Raw genomic sequence first — 18668 nt, 5'->3', positions numbered from 1 at the left:
TGCGCCACCATCGCCCGGCTCATAGTACTGTCTTTAGATCCTGGAGAGGTGGCCCCGGGGACCCAAACCTCATCTTATGCTGTCACACACTGTAGAAGCTGTGTGTCTCCCAGACACTCCTCTATCTATCCATAGGTCTATAATCAACAAGGAACATCTGGTCGACCTACAAATTATTTTTTCCAGACTGCTCAGTCCACCTGACCGTACCCCCTTCAAGTCCCGGCCCCCCTGCACAGCGAGATCAAGTATCCCTTATTCTCGCGAGAAACCCCCATCTTGTCCCTGGAGCGTCTAAGATTCCTAGCCACCTGGCTCGCCCCATCATAACTTCTGTCTGTCTCCGACTTTGCCCTTTCGCTCCACATGCTACCTCTGTGGGTCTCTTCTGGCACCCCCATTGTAGGAAGATGGATTTCCTAAACAGGAGTGAGGACTGACCTTGCTGAGACGTGCAGGTTGTCTCTCCTCTTTTCCAGACTCTCCACTGCTCTCAGACTCCAGGCCTTTGCCGGGGCCTGCGCCTTCCACCCAGAGCACCACCCTTCTCCCTTCCACCTGGCTGACTCCCATCCAATAGGTAAGCGTCAGACCCAGCAGCTGCCTCCTCCCAGAAGCCCTCCAGTCATGCACTCCCACAGACGCATGATTACCTAGGCAGTGGCTGTCTCTGGTCAGGAGTTGCACATGGAGGGTGGGGACAGTAACCACCGGCTGCCTTGGTCGGGTCTCTCGGCATCTACTGACGTCCAGCCTGTAGTGCACACATCCCTGTCAGTCATCTATTTCCCGTCTCTGTGTACACCCAGCGGCCATCACACACAGAGCACATGCACGTGGACACAGTTCCCTCTGTGGACACGCATGCACATGTGTGCGCACACAAGGGGACACGCACTCAGACCACCTCTAACGTGCACCCCTGTGCCTACCCAAGCCCTCACTCACCGCACACATGCCATACACTGCCAGGCGTGCTCGTGTCGCCTCAACGGGTGCCGGGAGCTGGGTAGTGCGAGCGGCTGCTGGCCGCCTCTGCTTGCCAGCATTTGCCAAGCAGTTTCCATGGCGACACATCTTGGCTCTGACGGGAACTGATGTGTGTGGGGAAGAGGGTCCCACAGAGGGGGTGAGATGGGAGGTCTCTATGTCCTCCGCTCCTGGCACTAATGAGGGGGTGTCCCGTAAGTGGAGACATTCTCATATTAGGCTTGCACCTCAAGAAGGAGGTTCTGAGCCACCTGGCACCGGAGCAGACTTAGGTCACTCAGTCATGCAACAAACTCCTAGCATAGCTACTCTGCGCTGAAGGCTGGGGCTGCAGTGTTGCAGCTTTACCAAGGACTCGAGATCTGACGCTAACTCAGTGGCCCCAAAGCCCCTCAGAAGGCTCTGATCCAGGAAGGTCAGCCGACCTCTCCCTGAGCACCAAGTACCCTGTCCATCTTCTCTGAGACCACAGACAGAGAGGGGATACTGAGTACCCCTCAGAAAACCTCTCCTCAGCCCCTCCTCGCCCCTCCCTGAGTCACCACATCCTACACTGTGTTCCTTACCTGGGTCCACTTAGAAGTGGACTCTTTCCCCATCTGTTACCCAGGCCTGTCCCCTGGCTCATTTTGGACAATAAAAGATGACAGACATGGGATTCAGTCAGTAAAGTGATTTCCACATAAGCATGAGAACTCGAATTCAGGAGCCCTACCCCCACCCCCATGGATCTAGAGTCATCTAGGGGATGCACCTCTGGGTTTATGAGGGAGTTTCTAGATTAGATGGACAGAACCCCTCTGAATGTGGGGAGGCACCATCCCATGGTTTGAGAGCCCAAGATGAATAAAAGGGAAAAATTAGGTTGAGTTGCTGCATTTATCTCTCTGCTTCCTACTGTGGCTGCCATGTGACCAGCCACCTCAGGCTCCTGCCACCACGCCTTCCCTGCTCTAGCAGACTGTCCTCTCAAACTGTGAGCTAAAATAAACCTTCCTTTCAATTGTTTTCGTGAGCTATTTTTTCGCAGCTGTGAGACATCCAACCAATACTTGACTACTTGGGATTAGATGTTACACAGCACTAGCTGAATGACGCACTCAGAGGCCCAGCCAGTAGACCCCCAGCCTCACACACTCAGTACATAAATGACCACCCCAAAGGCCTCTCAGGGATACTGAGACCCAGGCCTGTATGGGTGTTGGGAATCAAACCTGGGGTCCTCTGCAAGAGCAGCAAGTGCTCTTAAACACTGAGCCATCTCTCCAACCTAAGAGTAAATTTGTTTTTTATTGTCAGATTTGTTTTTCTTTTATGCATTTTGTGTTTTGCCCGCATGTATGTATGTGTGCCGCATGCATGGCTGGGGCCTGCAGAAGCCAGAAGAGGGTATCATATTCTCTAGAACTGGAGTTAAGGTACGTTAAACCATTGTGTGGGTACTGGGAACTCAACTCGGGTCCCCCGCAAAAACAGCACATGTTCGTAACCACTGAGCCATCTCTCCAACCTGGTAAAATTTCTAAAAGTAATAAAGACCTATAAAAAGAGCATCCTGCTCAGAAGGTGGACAGCCACACCCTGAACACAGCGATGACAGCCACAATGAATGATCCATGATCTATTATGATTTGTGTCTGAATGGTCCCCTGCAAGGCTCAGAAGAGGTGCCTGAGTTCTGAGGACACTGACCTAACTGATGGATTAATTCCCACAAGGATTCATGATATGATAGTATTGCTATGAAGTGGGGTTGGTCAAAGGAAGAAAGTCATTGAGTATCTTGTTCCCGCCCATTCCCATCCTTGGTGGTTTGAATGAGAATGGCCAACATAGGCTCTTATATTTGAATGTCTGGTTGCCAGTTGGTGGAACTATTTAGGAAGGATTAGGAGGTGTGGCCTTGTTGGAGGAGGTGTGTCACTGGGGGTGGGCCTTGAGGTTTCAATAGTCCATGTCAGGCCCAGCCTCCTCTCCTCTCTCTCTCTCTCTCTCTCTCTCTCTCTCTCTCTCTCTCTCTCTCCTGTGCTACCCCTGCCTACCTGCCATTATCATGTACTCTAACCCCCTGAAACTGTAAGCAAGCCCCCAATTAAATGCTTTATTTTATAAATTGTCTTGGCTATAGCGGCTCCTCACAGCTATACAACAGTGACTAAGATACTGTATCTCTTTGCTCCCCAGCCTCCAGGAGGTAAACAACTGTGCCCATTTTGCACTGTCCTCCATGAGGCAAAGCAACCATAGACGGAAACCAATGAGCCAAAACAAACCTTTTCCCCCTTATCTTCTCAGGGCTCTGTCACATGAAAAACATGCTCAAAATAAACATATTCCACAGGGGCTGGAGAAATGGCTCAGTGCTTGAGAGCACCGACAGCTCTTCCAAAGGACCCAGGCTCAGTTCCTAATACCTATTCGGTGGCACAGAACTCTCTGTAACTCCAGTTCCAGGGCTGGAGAGATGACTCTGTGGTTAAGAGCATAAACTGCTCAGGGCTGGAGAGATGACTCTGTGGTTAAGAGCATAAACTGCTCTTGCAGGAGAACTGAGCTGGGTTCCTAGCACCCATGCTGGATGGCTCACAACTGCCTCTAACTGCAGCTCCAAGAGATATAACCCCATCTGATGACCTCTGTGGGCGTTACACTTCATGTGTGTGTGCGCACATGCATGCACATACACACACACACACACACACACACACACACAATTTTAAAAATAAAAAGATTGGCAGAATGTTGTCAGTGGGAAGCCAAGAGTAAGGTGGGTGCAAAGAAGTAAATGCCACTGACTTTGGGAACATCAGTACTATCAGATGATGTTGCCTTGTGTTGTGGTTTGAATGTGGTCAAGCATGTCCCCCAAAGGCTTAGTGTTAGTGTTGCAAGTTTGGTGTTATCCTCGTGCAGGGGTGAGAGACAAGAGGAGCTCACAGCCCAGGCAGTCTAGCTCTATTGGTGAACTCCAAGCTCAGTGAGGACCCTGTCTCAAAAGACAAGGTGGGAAAGCTAGGTCGGTGGTTAGGGGAACTGGGTGCTCTTCCAGGGGCTCCAGGTTCATGCCCATCACCCACACCTGGCAAATCACAACCACCTGTGACTCCAGTTCCATGGGACCCAATGCCCTCTTCTGACCCACCCAAAGATGCAGGAGGAGGAAGAGGAGGAGGGGGAGAGGAAGGAAGACACCTGATGTCAACCTATGACCTTCACACACACATACAGAGTCGGGGAAAACCTGACATCAATCTATGGTGCATGCATATGTGTGAGCACACGCATACACACAGCACACGCGTGCACACACACAGGAGGGAGGCACTGACCTTTACATCATACATACACTCCTTCTGAATGAAGCCGTTCCCACCTCTGTTGAGAGCCAGGAGAGTCAAAGCTTCTCAGAACCCCAATGAAAAGACAAAAGGAACCAAATTCTGTCTTTGCCAGGGGCAAACTTGGCAAGGTTCAGTCTGGGGCTGCAACCTGGGATTTGAAGGACTTAAGGTTTTGGTTCCTGGGAACTTGGCTCTCCCCCTGAAGAGACTGGAGTTATCAACCTCAAGGCTTCCATGTGCTCTGTCTGATGACATCCTTGATTTGTTCTCCTTGTGCAACATTGCTTGGTTGGCCTCCTGCTGATCTCATCCCATTGTATGATGGCTTTCTGCTGGCTCCATCCCATCTTCCCCACAGTGTAGAGGATGCTGTACTTTTTCATAAACATGTGTGGCATAAGACACAACTTGTGCAAGACCTCCTGAGCCCACATGACCTATCTTTATCTCTGACCCCTGACCCTTCCTCCTCAGGGCTCTGTCACTGAAGAACCTGTTGGTCCAGGTCTCTTCTCTCCCTCCACTCTCCCTGAAACAGCTAAGGTACTCTCAGGCAGGCCTTGGGTCTATGATGTTTGGACCTCCCACCTACCAGAAATGTTACAGAAACCATTTTACTTGATAAGCTGTCTGGACTTGGCAATTCCGCTATGGCAACACAACAAGAATGGAGACCTAGGGACCATGGAGGTGGAGGCACAGGTCAGGCCTCCAGTTGTTGCCTAGTATCTCAGCATGAGATTTGCTCACAGGGTCTCAGTCAGGCCTCTCCGAGCTGGTGTGCAGGCTGTTGTTAACTTGGCATTAGCTAGCTATTTTGGAAGAGGGAACCTGGATTCAGAAAATGCCCCTGCCAGACTGGTCTGGAAGCAAGTCTGTGGTACATTTTCTTGATTCACCAATTAATGTAGGAGAACCCAACTGGCTGTGGGCAGTGCCACCCCTGAGCGGATAGTCCCAGGTGCTTTCAGAAAGGTCAAGTAAGCCACAGAGTGCATGCCTCTGCAGCAGCTCTGCCTCTAGGGTCCGGCCCTGCTTGAGTTCTGGTCCTGACTTCACTGATGGACTGTGATGTGAATGTCTAAGACAAATCAACACCTTCCTCCTCAAGTGGCTTATGGCCATGGTGTTTTTCACTGAATAGAAACCCTATGACATCTGGTGAGGGCATCCATAGACAAGAGAAGTGAGACTCGGACAGGCAGAGTGAGCAGGCCTGGGAGGCACTGGGGTTGGGCTTCTCGCAGTCAGTAGCCTATTCAAGTGAGGACTGGATCGCAGACTTGAATCATTAGCCAGAAGAATGTGAAGTCATATCTCTGGGCCTGTGAGTTGTGACATCCTGAACTGCCTGGAAGGTCATCCAAACCCTGCTCCCAGAATCCCTGGTCTATGTGAGATGACGACAGCACGCACGGGACTTTCTGACTAAGAGTAAAGATGTCTCATTCCTCCCTCCAGGGAGGAATCAAAAGATTCCAGGGAGTAATCAAAGACCTGAGGTGAGTGCTAATGCTATCGACATGACAGGCACAGGTCACCTAAGAACAACACTCTAGCATGTCTGTGGGGAGGTTCATATATTGGTTAATTGGGGTGGGAAGATTCACCCTAAATGTGGGTGGCACTATTCCACGTATAGGAGCGAGCTGAGCACCAGCATCAGTTAAGTCTCTCTGTGTCCTGGCTGCAGATGTCACGTGACTAGTCACCTCCTGCCGAGCGTACCCTGGAACTGTGAGCCAAAACGAACAATCCCTTCTTCTGAAGGGACCACTCTTTTCTCAACCCAAATTACGGTAGACCAGACTTCCTTTTCAGAGTGTCATCAGGGGATACCTTCACTTCATCAGTGAACATGTGAGAGCGCCCTGGTGTCTCAGCTTCTGATGGATCCAGGACAACCCAAGTGCAGCTTCAAGGATGTTTAACCACAGAGGGGCATTCTGGCTATCAGGAGACACAGCTACCAAGATGCAGCCGACATTTTCCTCAGCCACCTCTTAACTAATTCCTTGCCTACGGGGTGACAAACCACTGTGGTGGTTCGAATGAAAATGGCCCTTGTAGATTCACAGGGAATGACACTATTAAGAGGATGTGGCCTTGTTAGAGGAAGTGTGTCACTGGGGGTTGGCTTTCAGGTTTCACAAGCTCAAGCCAGGCCCAGCGTCATTCTCTCTTCCTGCTGACTGCTGATCCAGAAGTAGAACTCTTGATTCCTTCTCCAGCACTGTGTCTGCCTGCATGCCACCATGCTTCCCAACATGGGAACTATAAGCCAGTCCCAACTAAATGTTTTCTTTTGTAAGGTCATGGCAATGGAAACAGCAATAGAAATCCTAAGATAGCCACCACAAAGATTCTGTCTGGGGCATTACCAGTCTCAGAGATGGATCATCATTAAGTCTTAACACTCTCCTGCGGTCCACTTTCTATCTGCTATGACTCATATCCACCTGGTGTCGGTCTAGTCCACTCTGGCTGCTGGCCAGAGACAAACTGATCCTGGAGAGCAGAGACCAGACGTTTGCACTTGGTTGTTCTGCAAACTGGTGAGAACTGGAGTCAAGGTCAAGAGACTCTGAACCCTGTGCCGCCTGCCCCTAGACACGGAGGGTCATAGGGCATCCTTGTCAATGGGCTGAGGATGTAGATCAGTTGGCAAAAGGCTTGCCTGACATGCATGAAGCCCTGGATTCCATCCCTAGCACTAGAGAAACCTAGAGTGGTGGTGCACACCTCTTATCCTAGCAGTTGGGAGACAGAGGCAGGGGAATCAGAAGCTTAAGGTCATCTTTGGCTACACAGTGATTTGCGGTCAGTCTTGGCTTCATGAGATTCTGCAACAACAACAACAACAAAATCCAAAACATGTGGCTGTGGGGGAGCAGGCTTTAATCTAATTCCAGGCAGATGCAGACAGATCTCTGGGATTTTGAGGACTATACAGCAGGTTCCAGGGCAGCCTGGGCTACATAGAGAGATCCTCTAATTAAAAAAAAAAAACACACCAGAATATCAATACCAGTATCAGGGAACTCTAATAGTTCTCAACTTGCTTTGTAAAATCAATATTACTGTCACACCAAAGTCAGATAAGAATCTCACAGAAAAAAATCAGAGCTGGAGAGAGAGCTCAGGGGTTTAAAGCACTTGTTACTTTTCTGGAGGACCCAGGTTCAATTCCCAGCACCCACAGGGCAGCTCACAACCATCTGAGACTCCTATTTCAGAGGATCTGTTGCCCTCTTCTGGCCTCCATAGGTATCAGACATGCACATGGTGCAAAGACTGAAATGCAGGCAAAATTCATACACATAAGATAAAAAAACAAATGGAAGAAAGAAGACAAAAACTCTCATGAACACACACAAAACTCTTCAGGCAAATGTGAGCACACAGAAATCAACAGCCTGTGAAAGAGTTCATCCACTATGGATCCCTGGGATGCAAGGAGGGCTCAACATGCAATCAAAACTGAGAAACCTGCAAGATGGTAAAGGTGATGACAGAGGGCCTGTGTTCAACCCAGAGCTCATGGTGGGAGGAGAGAATCAACTCTTGAAGGTTCCTCTAACCTCCACACACAATAAATTAAAATTAAATTAAAAAATAGGGGCTGGAGACATGATTCATCAGTTAAGAGCACTTACTGCTAGAGGACCTAGGTTCAATTCCCAGCACCCACAGGGTGGCTCACAACAATCTGAGACTCTCATTTCAGAGGATCTGTCGCCCTCTTCTGACCTCTGCAGGTATCAGATATGTATATGTCTGATTCTGGGACCTGGGTTCAGTTCCCAGAAACCACAGTGTCTCACAAACATCTGGAACTCTAATTTCAGATGTGATGCCCTCTTCTGGCCTCTGTGGGTACTGTGTGCACATGGTGCACAAACATACAGGCAGACAATACACTCACATAATAAAAATAGTTGTAAAAATTAGAGATGCAATTAAATGTATAAAAATTATATGATCATCCTAATAGATGCAGAAAAAGACATTCAGGTCCTTTCATAATAAAATCAATCAACAGAATAAGTGGAGGAACGTGCCATCAGAAAGGCTATGAGACAAACCCACAGCCCGTATCTATCTCAGTATGAAAGGCAGGCGGATCTCTGTGAGTTCGAGGCCAGCCTGGTCTACAAAGGGAGTTCCAGGACAGGCTCCAAAGCTACAGAGAAACCCTGTCTCGAAAAACCAAAAAAAAAAAAAAAAAAAAGTATGAAAACTCCAATCTTTTCCAAGGCATGGGTGCCCAGTCTTGTCACTTGTGGAGCACAGTGCTGGAAATCCCAGTCAGGGAACTAAGCCAGGAAAAGAGGTAAAGACATTGAATGAGAGAAGGGGGACACAAAGCCACCTTCCCCCAGATGACATGAGCTTATGCATTGGCACTCCATCAACTGTTGGAAGTGGATTAACTAAAGTCACAGGAGAGGAAGAGTCAACACAAAGGGCAGGCCTCTATCTATCCACTCATGATGGCTATTTTTCTCCATAAAAAAAGATTTTATAGTGTAACCCGGAATGGCCCTGAGTTTGCAATCCTCCTGTCTCAGCATCCCAAGCCCAGGAATTACAGGCACATTAGCATTCTTGACCTGATGGTGAATGAATGCAAACGTGGCTGGGCTGAGTGGCACCTACTTGAGTAACACACACTTGGGTGTACCTGGAGAGGTTTCTGGAGCCAAAGTTCCTGAACGTGGGCAGCACCATCCCCTAAGTTGGGGCCTGGATACAAAACTGTGGAGAGGGGCTCACTGAACATATATATATTCATTTTCTCCCCCCCCCTCCCCGGCTGCCATGCTATGAACTGCTTTGCTCTATCACACAACAATCTGCAGAATGAAAAAAGCAGCCCCATTGGCAACATCCAAACCAATAAAGTACTTGGGAGGAAACTCCATGAAGGAGGTGACAGCCCTGCCCAACTCAAAACAGAAATGGAGAATGAGTTCCAGAAATCTACATGAATACATCCCTGTGCTAAAGGCTAGAAGTGTTTGCCATCCTAACCAAGGCAACCTACAAGTCAATGGTAGTTTCTACCAAAATCCCCATAGCACTTACCATAGAAATGGGGGGAGGGGGTCAAGACTGAAGTTTCTATGGAGCCACAGGAGTTCCAAATAGCAAAGCAATTTGGGGGCGGGGATCACACTGACAAAAGTTAATCACTATAAAGCTCTTCAAAGGCTGGGGGCTGTAGCTCAGTGAGTAGCAGGCCTCTCTGGTATGCACGAGGCCCTGGTTTCTACCCTCAGCAATGCAAAAACCGAGCAGAGTGGTGTATGCCTGTCATGCCAGCACTCTTGGGGTGTGTAAGCAGGATAATTCAAGAGCACCCTCATCTATGTAGAAGTTTGAGCCTAGCATGAGATACATGAAAGTCTCAAAAATAAGACAAAGCAAATAAAAGTAGAGAAACCATGATGGTATGGCATATAAACACCCACAGACAAACGGATGGCAGGGCCTAGAAGACACACCCTCACCCATGAGCCAGGCACCTTCCCAGGGGCACCAGATCTCACCTAGGAAAAAGGATCTTTTTTTTTTTTTTTTTTAATATTTATTATGTATACAATATTCTGTCAGTGTGTGTGCCTGCAGGCCAGAAGAGGGCACCATACCTCATTACAGATGGTTGTGAGCCACCATGTGGTTGCCAGAAATTGAACTCAGGACCTTTGGAAGAGCAGACAGTGCTCTTAACCACTGAGCCATCTCTCCAGCCCGAAAAGGATCTTCTCATGTGCTAGTTAGTATCGTGTCGATTAGACACAATCTAGAGACATCTGGAACTTCAACTGAGGGACTGCCTCCACTAATGGGCCTATGGACAAGTCTGGGGTGCGTTTTCTTAATGAATGATTAAGGTAAAGGGCCTACTCCACAGTGGGTAGTGTAATTCCTTGGCAGGTACTCCTGGGTGCTCTAAGACAGCAGGCTGAGCAAGCCATGAGACAGCAAGCAGCACTCTTCAGTAGCCTCTGGTTCAGTTCCTGTCTCCGGGTTCTTGCCTGAATTCATGGTGGTCTGTAGGCTGGAAAATATGAAATAAACCCCTTCTTCCGCAAGCTGCTTTTGGCTACTGTGGTTTAAATGGAAATGACCCCTAAAGGTTCATAGGGAATGGCACTATTAGGAGGCATGGCCTTGATGAAGGAAGTGTGTCACCAGGTGGGAGCTTTGAAGTTCAAATCAAGCCGTGTCACTCTCTTCCTGCTGTCTGGTGATCCAGATACAGAACTCTCAGCTACCTCTCCAGCATCGTGTCTACCTGCATGCCATCCTGCTTCCCACCCTGACAAGAATGGACTAAACCTCTGAACTTGTAAGCCAGTCCCAATTAAACACTTTCCATTGTAAGAGTTGCTGTGGTCATGGAGTCTCTTCACAGCAATAGAAGTCCTAAGAAAGCCATGGTGTTTATTATAGCAATAGGAGACAAAGTAGGATAGAACTTGGTACCAGGAGTGGGGTACTGCTGACAGACCTGACCATGTTGTTTTGGGAAGGATTGTACAAGTGTCTGGATCTGTCAGCTCAAAAAACCATTGAGCGCTTGTGGTTTGAAAGATAATAGCCCTCAAAGGCAATGACACTATTAGGAAGTGTAACACTGTGGAGTTGGGCTTTGAGGTCTCATATATGCTCAAGTCACTCCCAGTGAGACAGACCACTTCATGTTGTCTTTGAGTAAAGATGTATTAACTCTCAGCTTTCTCCAGCAACACATGTGCTTGCACACCACCATGTCCCGCCATGATAATGGACTAAACCTCAAGCCACCCCATTACATGCTTTTATGAAAGCTGCCATGGCCATCGTATCTTTTCACAGCAATAGAAACCTAAGGCAGTACACAAGGCCTGATGGACAGCTGTGTGAGAGCCTGTGTGAGTGTTCAGAGAAATGCGGACAACCGACGCCTGGCTTCTGACAGTTTAAGAAGGAAGAAAAACTAACGGGGCTACTCATGTGATATATTTAACCTCAGAATCCATTTCTGGCCAGCTGTGATCAACAGAGACCAGGACCACTGAGATAAATCTGAGAAGGAATTCTTCAGAACCAACACACAGAAGCTGTGGTCCAGAGGGGGTCAAGACTGTCTCAAGCTGGCAGCTGAATTTGGTAAACTAGTGTGGTACTGGTTTCGTCACACAAAAGCCACAGGATTAAAGTAATCACGAAAAGAACCCAGGAGAGACCACCGGTGAAGGCGCAACCTTAGCTGTGGTGGAGGCCCAGCTTATTTGAGAAGCCAGGACCGTGGGATGTCCACGGGTATGAGGTCTAGAAGACCAGCTGTGTGTGTTGTGGACGGTAGTCTGGAAGCAGAACTGCCCAAGCCTTCTGAAGCCCAGGTCACGAGTGAGCTCGAAATGTCAGCCACTGAGCTTTTACACCACTGGATGTCGGTGTCTGGATGTCGGTGTTGCTTTCACTGTAGCTGTGCCCTGGTTCTTCCCTCTTAAAACAAGATGGAGCTTTTTCTCCCTTTTAAACAGAACCCACAGCTGCAACTTTGAACAACATTCAAAGTATTTTAATTTTTTTTTTTTTTTGGTCTTTTGAGATGGGCTATCTCTGAGTAGTCTTGGCTGTCCTGGAACTCACTTTGTAGACCAGGCTAGCCTTGAAATCAGAGATCCACCCATCTCTGCCTCTCAAGTGCTGGGATAGAAGGTGTGTACTAACACAGCCCTGCAAGTAATTAAATTACAGACGATGGGACTTCTAAACCTTGGTCGTTGGATGGAGTAGAGAGCGTGAAATGGCCACGCATGAAAGAATACCAGTGGGACCTTGTGTTAAACCATATACAAAATTAACTTGGAGGATTATAGACTTGGACGCTACTTGTTCTGAGGAGAAAACAAGCCACTTCTTTAATAATACATCAGAAGGTAGGAGTCTGTGGGACCTGGGGAGACGGTTCAGTGGATAAAGTGCTTGCCGTGCAAGCATGAGGACCTGAGTTCAGATGCCAGCACCCATGTAAAAACCCAGGTGTGGGGATGCAGTATCACAATCCCAGTGCTAGGAGAAGAGGACAGGATCCCTGGACCTTACCGGCAAGTCTCATCAGTGAGAACCAAGTCCCAGTGAGAGACCCGTCCTCCCTGGTGGACAGCACCTGGGGAAAGACACCAGGGACTGACCTCTGATCTGCATGCACACGCACACAAAAGGTAGAGTTTTTGTTTTGGTTTTTGAGACAGGATTGCTATCTAGTCCACACTGGGCAGGAACTCTACCTCTCCTCCCTTGGCCTTTAAAACTCTGGAACCACAATTGTGTCATCATACCCGGCTTAAAATATGGGAACTTTGATCCACTCCCTGGAGGGTTCATGAGCAGCTGGCCTGGGCTGGAGTCTGTCTGCTGGCGAGGGATGAAGGATGGGGACACGGCCTTAGTAGCAGTCCGCTTCATTCTCCTCCAATATACCCACCGTGGCCAGCATGTCCTGGAGTAGGGACTGTGGGCTCTTTTCCACATGGTCGCTGCTCTTGGCCAGCTTGTCCTGCAGGCCCTCCAGGTCCAGGGACCGCAGGATAGCTAGCATGGCCTCAGGATCCAGGTCCCCCAGGAGCTGGCCCTGCTCACCCTCCCGCCACCTCTGCAGCACAGCCTCCACAGAGGCTGAGCTAGGGTTGTCTCCAACCTCCTGGGTGCCACTGCAGGAAGATGTCTTGTCCCTCAAGAAGAGGAGCAAGTCACAGGCCTTTTGGGCCACTGGTCGGTCACAGTCAAGCAAGGCACAAAAAGCAAACTCAAAGAGCGGCAGACGGCAAAGAGTTTGCAAGAATTCTGGGTGTGGGCTGGGAGAGGTGGCCTCAGGCAGGCCCACTGTATAGGGACAGCGGAGGCTGGGCTGCCCCATTGCCTGGATGAGGAACACCTGTGCCAGCTCCAAACCCTGCACTCGGACCTCCCAGTCCAGATCCCGGCTCACTGCCTGCAGCACAGTGGCCACAAACCACTCTGTGTCTTGAACCACATCAGCATGGCCATCCCTCAGCCACTCAGTAAAGACCCGTAAGACAGCCCTCCGAGGGAAGCCCTCTGAGTCCGTAGACAGGATATGCATGAGGTCCATAAGTAGGCCCTGCAAGTTGGAGAGTTCCAGAAAAATCAACATGATATTATCACCGTGGCAGGATCCAGAATCACCTACAAGACAAACCTCTAGGAGTAACTATGATGGGAGTCCTTAGATAAGGCTAGCGAGGATGTGCTGGGGTCCCAGACTCTCTGGATCCTGACCCTGACTCATGCACCACGATGGACTGTACCCTCAAACTATAAGCCCCACTATATCCTTCCTTAACTTGCTTTCATAAGGCATTTTGACACAGCAACAAGAAAAGCAATTAATATAGCAATGAGCCAGAAGACACAAGTCCGCGCGGCCCCTGGGGCCCGAGCCATGTGCTGCTCTGCTCTTCACACAATATGCTCTGTATGCACCACTCTTCAGCTTGGCCCTTGCCTCCCATTCAGATGGGGTCAGTGTCTAAGACAGGGTGCCAGGAAGAGCACTGTGCCCTGTGCCCCCAGCTCCTCGGCAGTCCCTCTGGATAGCCCTACTCTCAGGAGCAGTTGCTACAGATCTGACAGCTGCTTACCCACTCACTGGGCCAACAACGAACGGTTCCTACCTGCTGGGCCTGCGGGTTCTCGGGGCTGGTGGGAGCAGCCTGTAGGCCCCGGGTAGAGAGCTGCCCAGCAGCGCCTACTGCACTTGCTCGGACATAACTCTCGGGGTCTTGGAGGAGCTGGTGGGCAAACGCAGGCACTTCTGAGGAACGCAGTGCCTCTCTGAAGTCAGCCTGCCCTGGGGATCAAATGCCACACAGTTGTGATCAAATGCCACTCAGGTATTCTAAGAGCCCCAGAGCCAGCAGGACACATAAACATAACACACACTCCTGCCCAGAGGGCGCTCACCTCCCCAGTGTCGGATCAGATGCGTCAGGAACTCCAGGGCGGAGTCCCTCACCTCCCAACACGGGCTGCACAGACGCTTCTGTAGTATGGGGAATAGCTCTGTACCAGGAAGGGGTGGTCAGTGGCCTCTAGGGTCACACTCTGCCTTCACTCAGGGCTACCTTGCAGAACCCCCAACTGTCTCCACCCCAGCTCTCCAGCTTGATACAGTTCTGCAAGGAACCAGGGTTACCTCCAAGGAACAGCAGGGCATCAGCGCTGAGGTCAGAGCAGCTGGGGGTCTTGTGTGAATTCTGGAGCCACCTGAGGGTAGCCTGGAAGGCCTTTTTCAGGACCTAGCATGGGCAGGACAGGCTTGAGAGCAGGCATGGCAGGCTACCCACATGGGTAGGGCTGTGTGGCCCCTATTGGAAGCATTCTTAAGCAAGAAGGTCCCCAGGTGAGCAGGCCTCCCAAAACCCATTTACTATACCATGGGGCTGGATTCTGGGCTCTCAAGGGTCTTCAGGAGAACCGCAAACACCTCCAGCACCAACTCAAGGGGGCCTGAAACAGACGTGAACGGAGGCATCAACCCAGCCAGAGCCCACCACCCAGCAGGGAGCATGGACTCCAGGCCTTAAGGAAGGAGGGGTAAGAGTACAGGGTTATAGGAGAACCTGGTAGGGTTACAGAAGAAAGGGAAGAGAAAATGGAACTCAGTGCCAGAGAAAACACCACTCACCCATTCCCTGAGACAGTGTCCCCAAGAAGTCGAGGGCTGCTCGCTGAACACGAACACAGCCACCCAGGGTCCCACAGAGACGACCTCCCACACTGGAGCTGGGGTCCGCCGAGCCATCACAGAGACGCAATATGGTCACCGCAGCTCCTAGCAGGGGCACTTGGGGCCAGGGGGAGGGGCACTGGGGCTGCAGAAAGGAGGATGGGTGAGTACAGGCCTGGGGTCATAGGACCCGATGGACATAGGCCAGGGCTGCGCCTACCAGCATCTGTAGTTCCTCCAGGTGAGCCAGAGTCTGGCAGAGAAGTCCCACACAGGTCGACTTAGATGACAAGAGCGTATCCACAGTCAGCAAGCTATCTGCAGCCCCGTCCAGCAAGCCTGAGGCCAAAACCAACAGCATCCCTGTAGTGGCCACCATCCACAGCAGGGGCCAGGTCTCAAGTTCAGGGCCAGGGCTGCCAAGGATGCTGTCCAACTGTACTTAGTTGAGGGGCTGGGTGGGACCACAGCAGCTCATTCTTCTTTGCCTAAAGATGGAGGTTCCACCCTCCCTGCATACCTGGAGGTCCAGGCGCCTGAGTGGTGGCTTTCAGGATACAGGCCAGGGGCTGGAGGAGGACACTGAAGGCCCGGGTTCTCAGTTCCTGGGGACTGGGGACACAGTACTCTGTGAGGGTTATACTCTGGCTACAATCTGAACACCCTCAGCAAATTTAGAATGGCTCAGTATAAGCAAAGGTGCAGGCTCCCTAACACAATTCCTCTGCAAGCTACTGCTTAAGGACCAGGATAGGGGGAGAAGCCTAACCAAGGCTTGCAGGCTTGGCCCTGATATCCTCAGGAGCAGTTCCTGAGTCTCAGGGTCCCCAGAAGACCCGATCATACTCCCTGATCAGAGTGACAGGCAATTTCCAGGCTCACAAAGTAGTGTCCAAGTGTGCTCATGTAGTGTTCAATGACCCGAGTATCTTTGTTCACTTTTGTGATAGACCACCCTGGTGAACTGAGCCTGCTTAGGCACTTAGCACCCATCCTCCTTGCATCCCACACTCAGAAACCCACACCTTTGCACACCACCTGGAGTATACACTATGGGGTTCCAGGAGCCTGGCTCATCCACAACAGAGGTCAAAGGACAGCTACAGAGTTAGCTTTAGGTCTGGGGATATCACAAAACTGTTGTTTGAAACAGTTCTTTGTCTTGCTCAGTATGGTGGAGCATGCCTGTAATTCAAGCTGTTTAGGGGACTGAGGTGGAGATGTAAAGTTCAAAGACCACTTGGGAAATTCAGTAAAAATTGTCTCAAAATAAGAAGAAAGTGGGGCTGGGGGTGTGATTCAGTGGTAGAGCCCCTGCCTAGAATCCCCCAGTGAGGGGCTGGGGTGTGGCTCAGTGGTAGAGCCCCTGCCTAGAATCCCCCAGTGAGGGGCTGGGGTGTGGCTCAGTGGTAGAGCCCCTGCCTAGAATCCCCCAGTGAGGGGCTGGGGTGTGGCTCAGTGGGAGAGTATTGACTAGCATATAAGAAGTTACTGAGTTCCATACCAAGTACTGAGAAAAGGAAAGAGAAAGGGGAAGGAGAGGAGGGAGGGACAAAAGGAGGCAACCACTGCTTTAATAACTGCCAATCCACCTAGCTATTCTCCCACCTAACCTATTCTCATATCTGGCTTCCAGTTTCCAAAGTTCCCCAACCATGAGGGCAACACTCTCAGCAACCCCAATCATACCAATGCTGGAGTTTCAGGGTCCCCAGAGCTAGAGGCCCAGCTTGTGTGGGGCTCAGGCGGTTCAGAGTCTGGGCCAGCATCTCCCACAAACCACAGGCTGAAAAATTCAACACAGGAGACCTGCAGAAAGAAAAATTACTCCTCCATCAGTGCCTAACTGAACAGCTACAGACGTGCCCAGTCCTGAAGATGGCATCCCCTGAGGGGACAGTGCTAGACTCTTCCCTTGAAGCATCAGCTGTTCTGAGCCATCACAGGCATCACCACCTGACCTGGCCACGCTGAGGAGGAGGTCCATGAGTGAGTGGACAGCTGGAATGGGGTCTCTCTCAAACAGGCAGGCAACAGAAGGACTCAGCCGCTCCCAGAGGACCCTTGTCCAGGGGCTATGGCAGCGCCCAAAAGTGGTGGTCAGTACATTCAGGGCCTGTGTGACCTGTGGGGTGGCTTTGGAATGCAAGGACTCTTCCACATGGTTCACAATCTTCTGAGCACAGACGGGCCAGGCAGCAGCCTCTCGGGTGGGGGACCCTGAAGCCCCACCTTGCATGGCCAGAGCCAGGATGTGTACTAGGAGCTGGCTGGCCGCAGAGGCCACAAACAGGCTGGGGTCTCCCTGCAAGGAGAAGATCGTGTCCACAGCACCTGGAATGGGCAGCAGAAGGTCAGCCTGAATGAGGAGGCACGCAGAGGGCACCTGTCTATCACACACTTCCATGCCTCAGGAAAAGCACCCGGACACCCCTCTGCTCACAAGCAATCCCAACATGTGCGTGTAGCACACTGGCTTTAGAGCCAATGCAGCTTCTAACGAGTTCTAATTTGTTTCAAGGACAAGCTCATGACCACTTGACAAGACACTGGCACAGGGTCCACCCAGATCCTAGGAGTCAAAGATGGCAATATCCCTATAACCACTTGTGCTTATCCTGACAACTCTAGACCACCACCCTTCCCCAGCTGAGAACACTAGACTCAGAGATGCTCAGGTGTTCCAGGGAGACCCCACAGCACAGGCTTTCAAGGCAAGAGTGAGATGGATGAACTGCGGTCGGGCATGGGAGACACTCACCACTGTCAGCCAGGAAGTGCAGGGCGCTGGGGTGGCGTACCAGGGAGCACAAGCCCTGGATCCAGCCGCTGCGCACACTGGGCACGCTCCAGGCTGCCCAGCTGAGGGCACCCGTCTCCCCAAAGAGCCCCAGCAACAACTCCCCCTGCTAAGAAGCAAAGAAAGCATCAGGGAGGCAGAGAAAGAGGCTTTTCTGTGTGTCAGGATTGGGAGAGCCAGGCTCAGCTCGGTGGTGCACACCTTATAACCCCAGAACTGAGAGGCAGAAGCAAGTGGGTCTCTGAATTCTAGCTCAGCCAGGGGCACATGGAAAGGCCTTATCTCAAAAATGAAAACAAGGGGCTGGAGAGGTGGCTTGGGATTTAAGAGCACTGGCTGCTCTGGTAGAGAATCCAGGCTGGGCTCCCAGCACCCACGTGGTGGCTCACAACTATATAAATCCCAGTGCCAGGGGATCTGATGCCCTCCTCTGACCTCCACAGGAACTGAATACATGTGGTCCACAGACATTCTGTATGTAGAACACCCACAGACATAAAATAAAAATAAACACCAGGTGTGGCAGCACACACCCTTAATCCTAGCATTTAGGAGGCAGAGACAGGAGGATCTTTTGGAATTAGAGGCTGGCCTCCGCCTGGGCTGCATAGCAAGCTCTAGGACAGCCACGGCTACAAAGACACTGTCCTCATTATCCTCATTTGTTACACAGTTGTTTATTGTCTTAGTCTTTAAGTTAGATAGATATTGAGAATTATATAGATTAATAGTCATCTAAGTTTGTCATTTATAATTAGACTGATCAGGTTCTTTAGATATATAGAGATTA

At 50.5% G+C, this 18668-nt stretch overlaps 2 protein-coding genes across 8 annotated transcripts in view; both read right to left on the bottom strand.

The window, feature by feature from the left end:
- Amz1 (archaelysin family metallopeptidase 1) overlaps positions 1-1028 on the bottom strand; it is a 29462-nt gene extending 28434 nt beyond the window's left edge. For all 3 annotated transcript variants that reach the window (XM_026789702.1, XM_026789701.1, XM_005367987.3), the window contains exons 1-2: positions 949-1028; positions 654-754 (exon numbers count right to left, since the gene is read on the bottom strand). The gene's annotated coding sequence lies outside the window, so the exon portion shown is untranslated. The remainder of the gene's footprint in view (positions 1-653; positions 755-948) is intronic.
- Positions 1029-11881: 10853 nt separating this feature from the next.
- Positions 11882-18668, bottom strand: part of Brat1 (BRCA1 associated ATM activator 1) — a 16370-nt gene continuing 9583 nt past the window's right edge. For 4 of the 5 annotated variants that reach the window (XM_013354084.2, XM_013354082.2, XM_005367986.3 and 1 more), the window contains exons 4-14: positions 17840-17987; positions 17040-17412; positions 16768-16887; positions 15599-15690; positions 15299-15417; positions 15037-15223; positions 14785-14858; positions 14545-14647; positions 14313-14411; positions 14024-14199; positions 11882-13470 (exon numbers count right to left, since the gene is read on the bottom strand). In XM_013354084.2, coding sequence (XP_013209538.1) covers positions 12775-13470; positions 14024-14199; positions 14313-14411; positions 14545-14647; positions 14785-14858; positions 15037-15223; positions 15299-15417; positions 15599-15690; positions 16768-16887; positions 17040-17412; positions 17840-17987 — 2187 coding nt within the window. In that variant the 3' untranslated portion in view covers positions 11882-12774. The remainder of the gene's footprint in view (positions 13471-14023; positions 14200-14312; positions 14412-14544; positions 14648-14784; positions 14859-15036; positions 15224-15298; positions 15418-15598; positions 15691-16767; positions 16888-17039; positions 17413-17839; positions 17988-18668) is intronic. The other variant, XM_026789713.1, reaches the window with a different exon arrangement.

Source organism: Microtus ochrogaster, unplaced genomic scaffold, assembly GCF_000317375.1.
Source record: "Microtus ochrogaster isolate Prairie Vole_2 unplaced genomic scaffold, MicOch1.0 UNK27, whole genome shotgun sequence".
In the NCBI taxonomy this organism is placed as follows: domain Eukaryota; kingdom Metazoa; phylum Chordata; class Mammalia; order Rodentia; family Cricetidae; genus Microtus; species Microtus ochrogaster.
The sequence above is the reverse complement of the archived record's forward strand: the minus strand, read 5'-3'. Positions and strand labels throughout refer to the sequence as shown.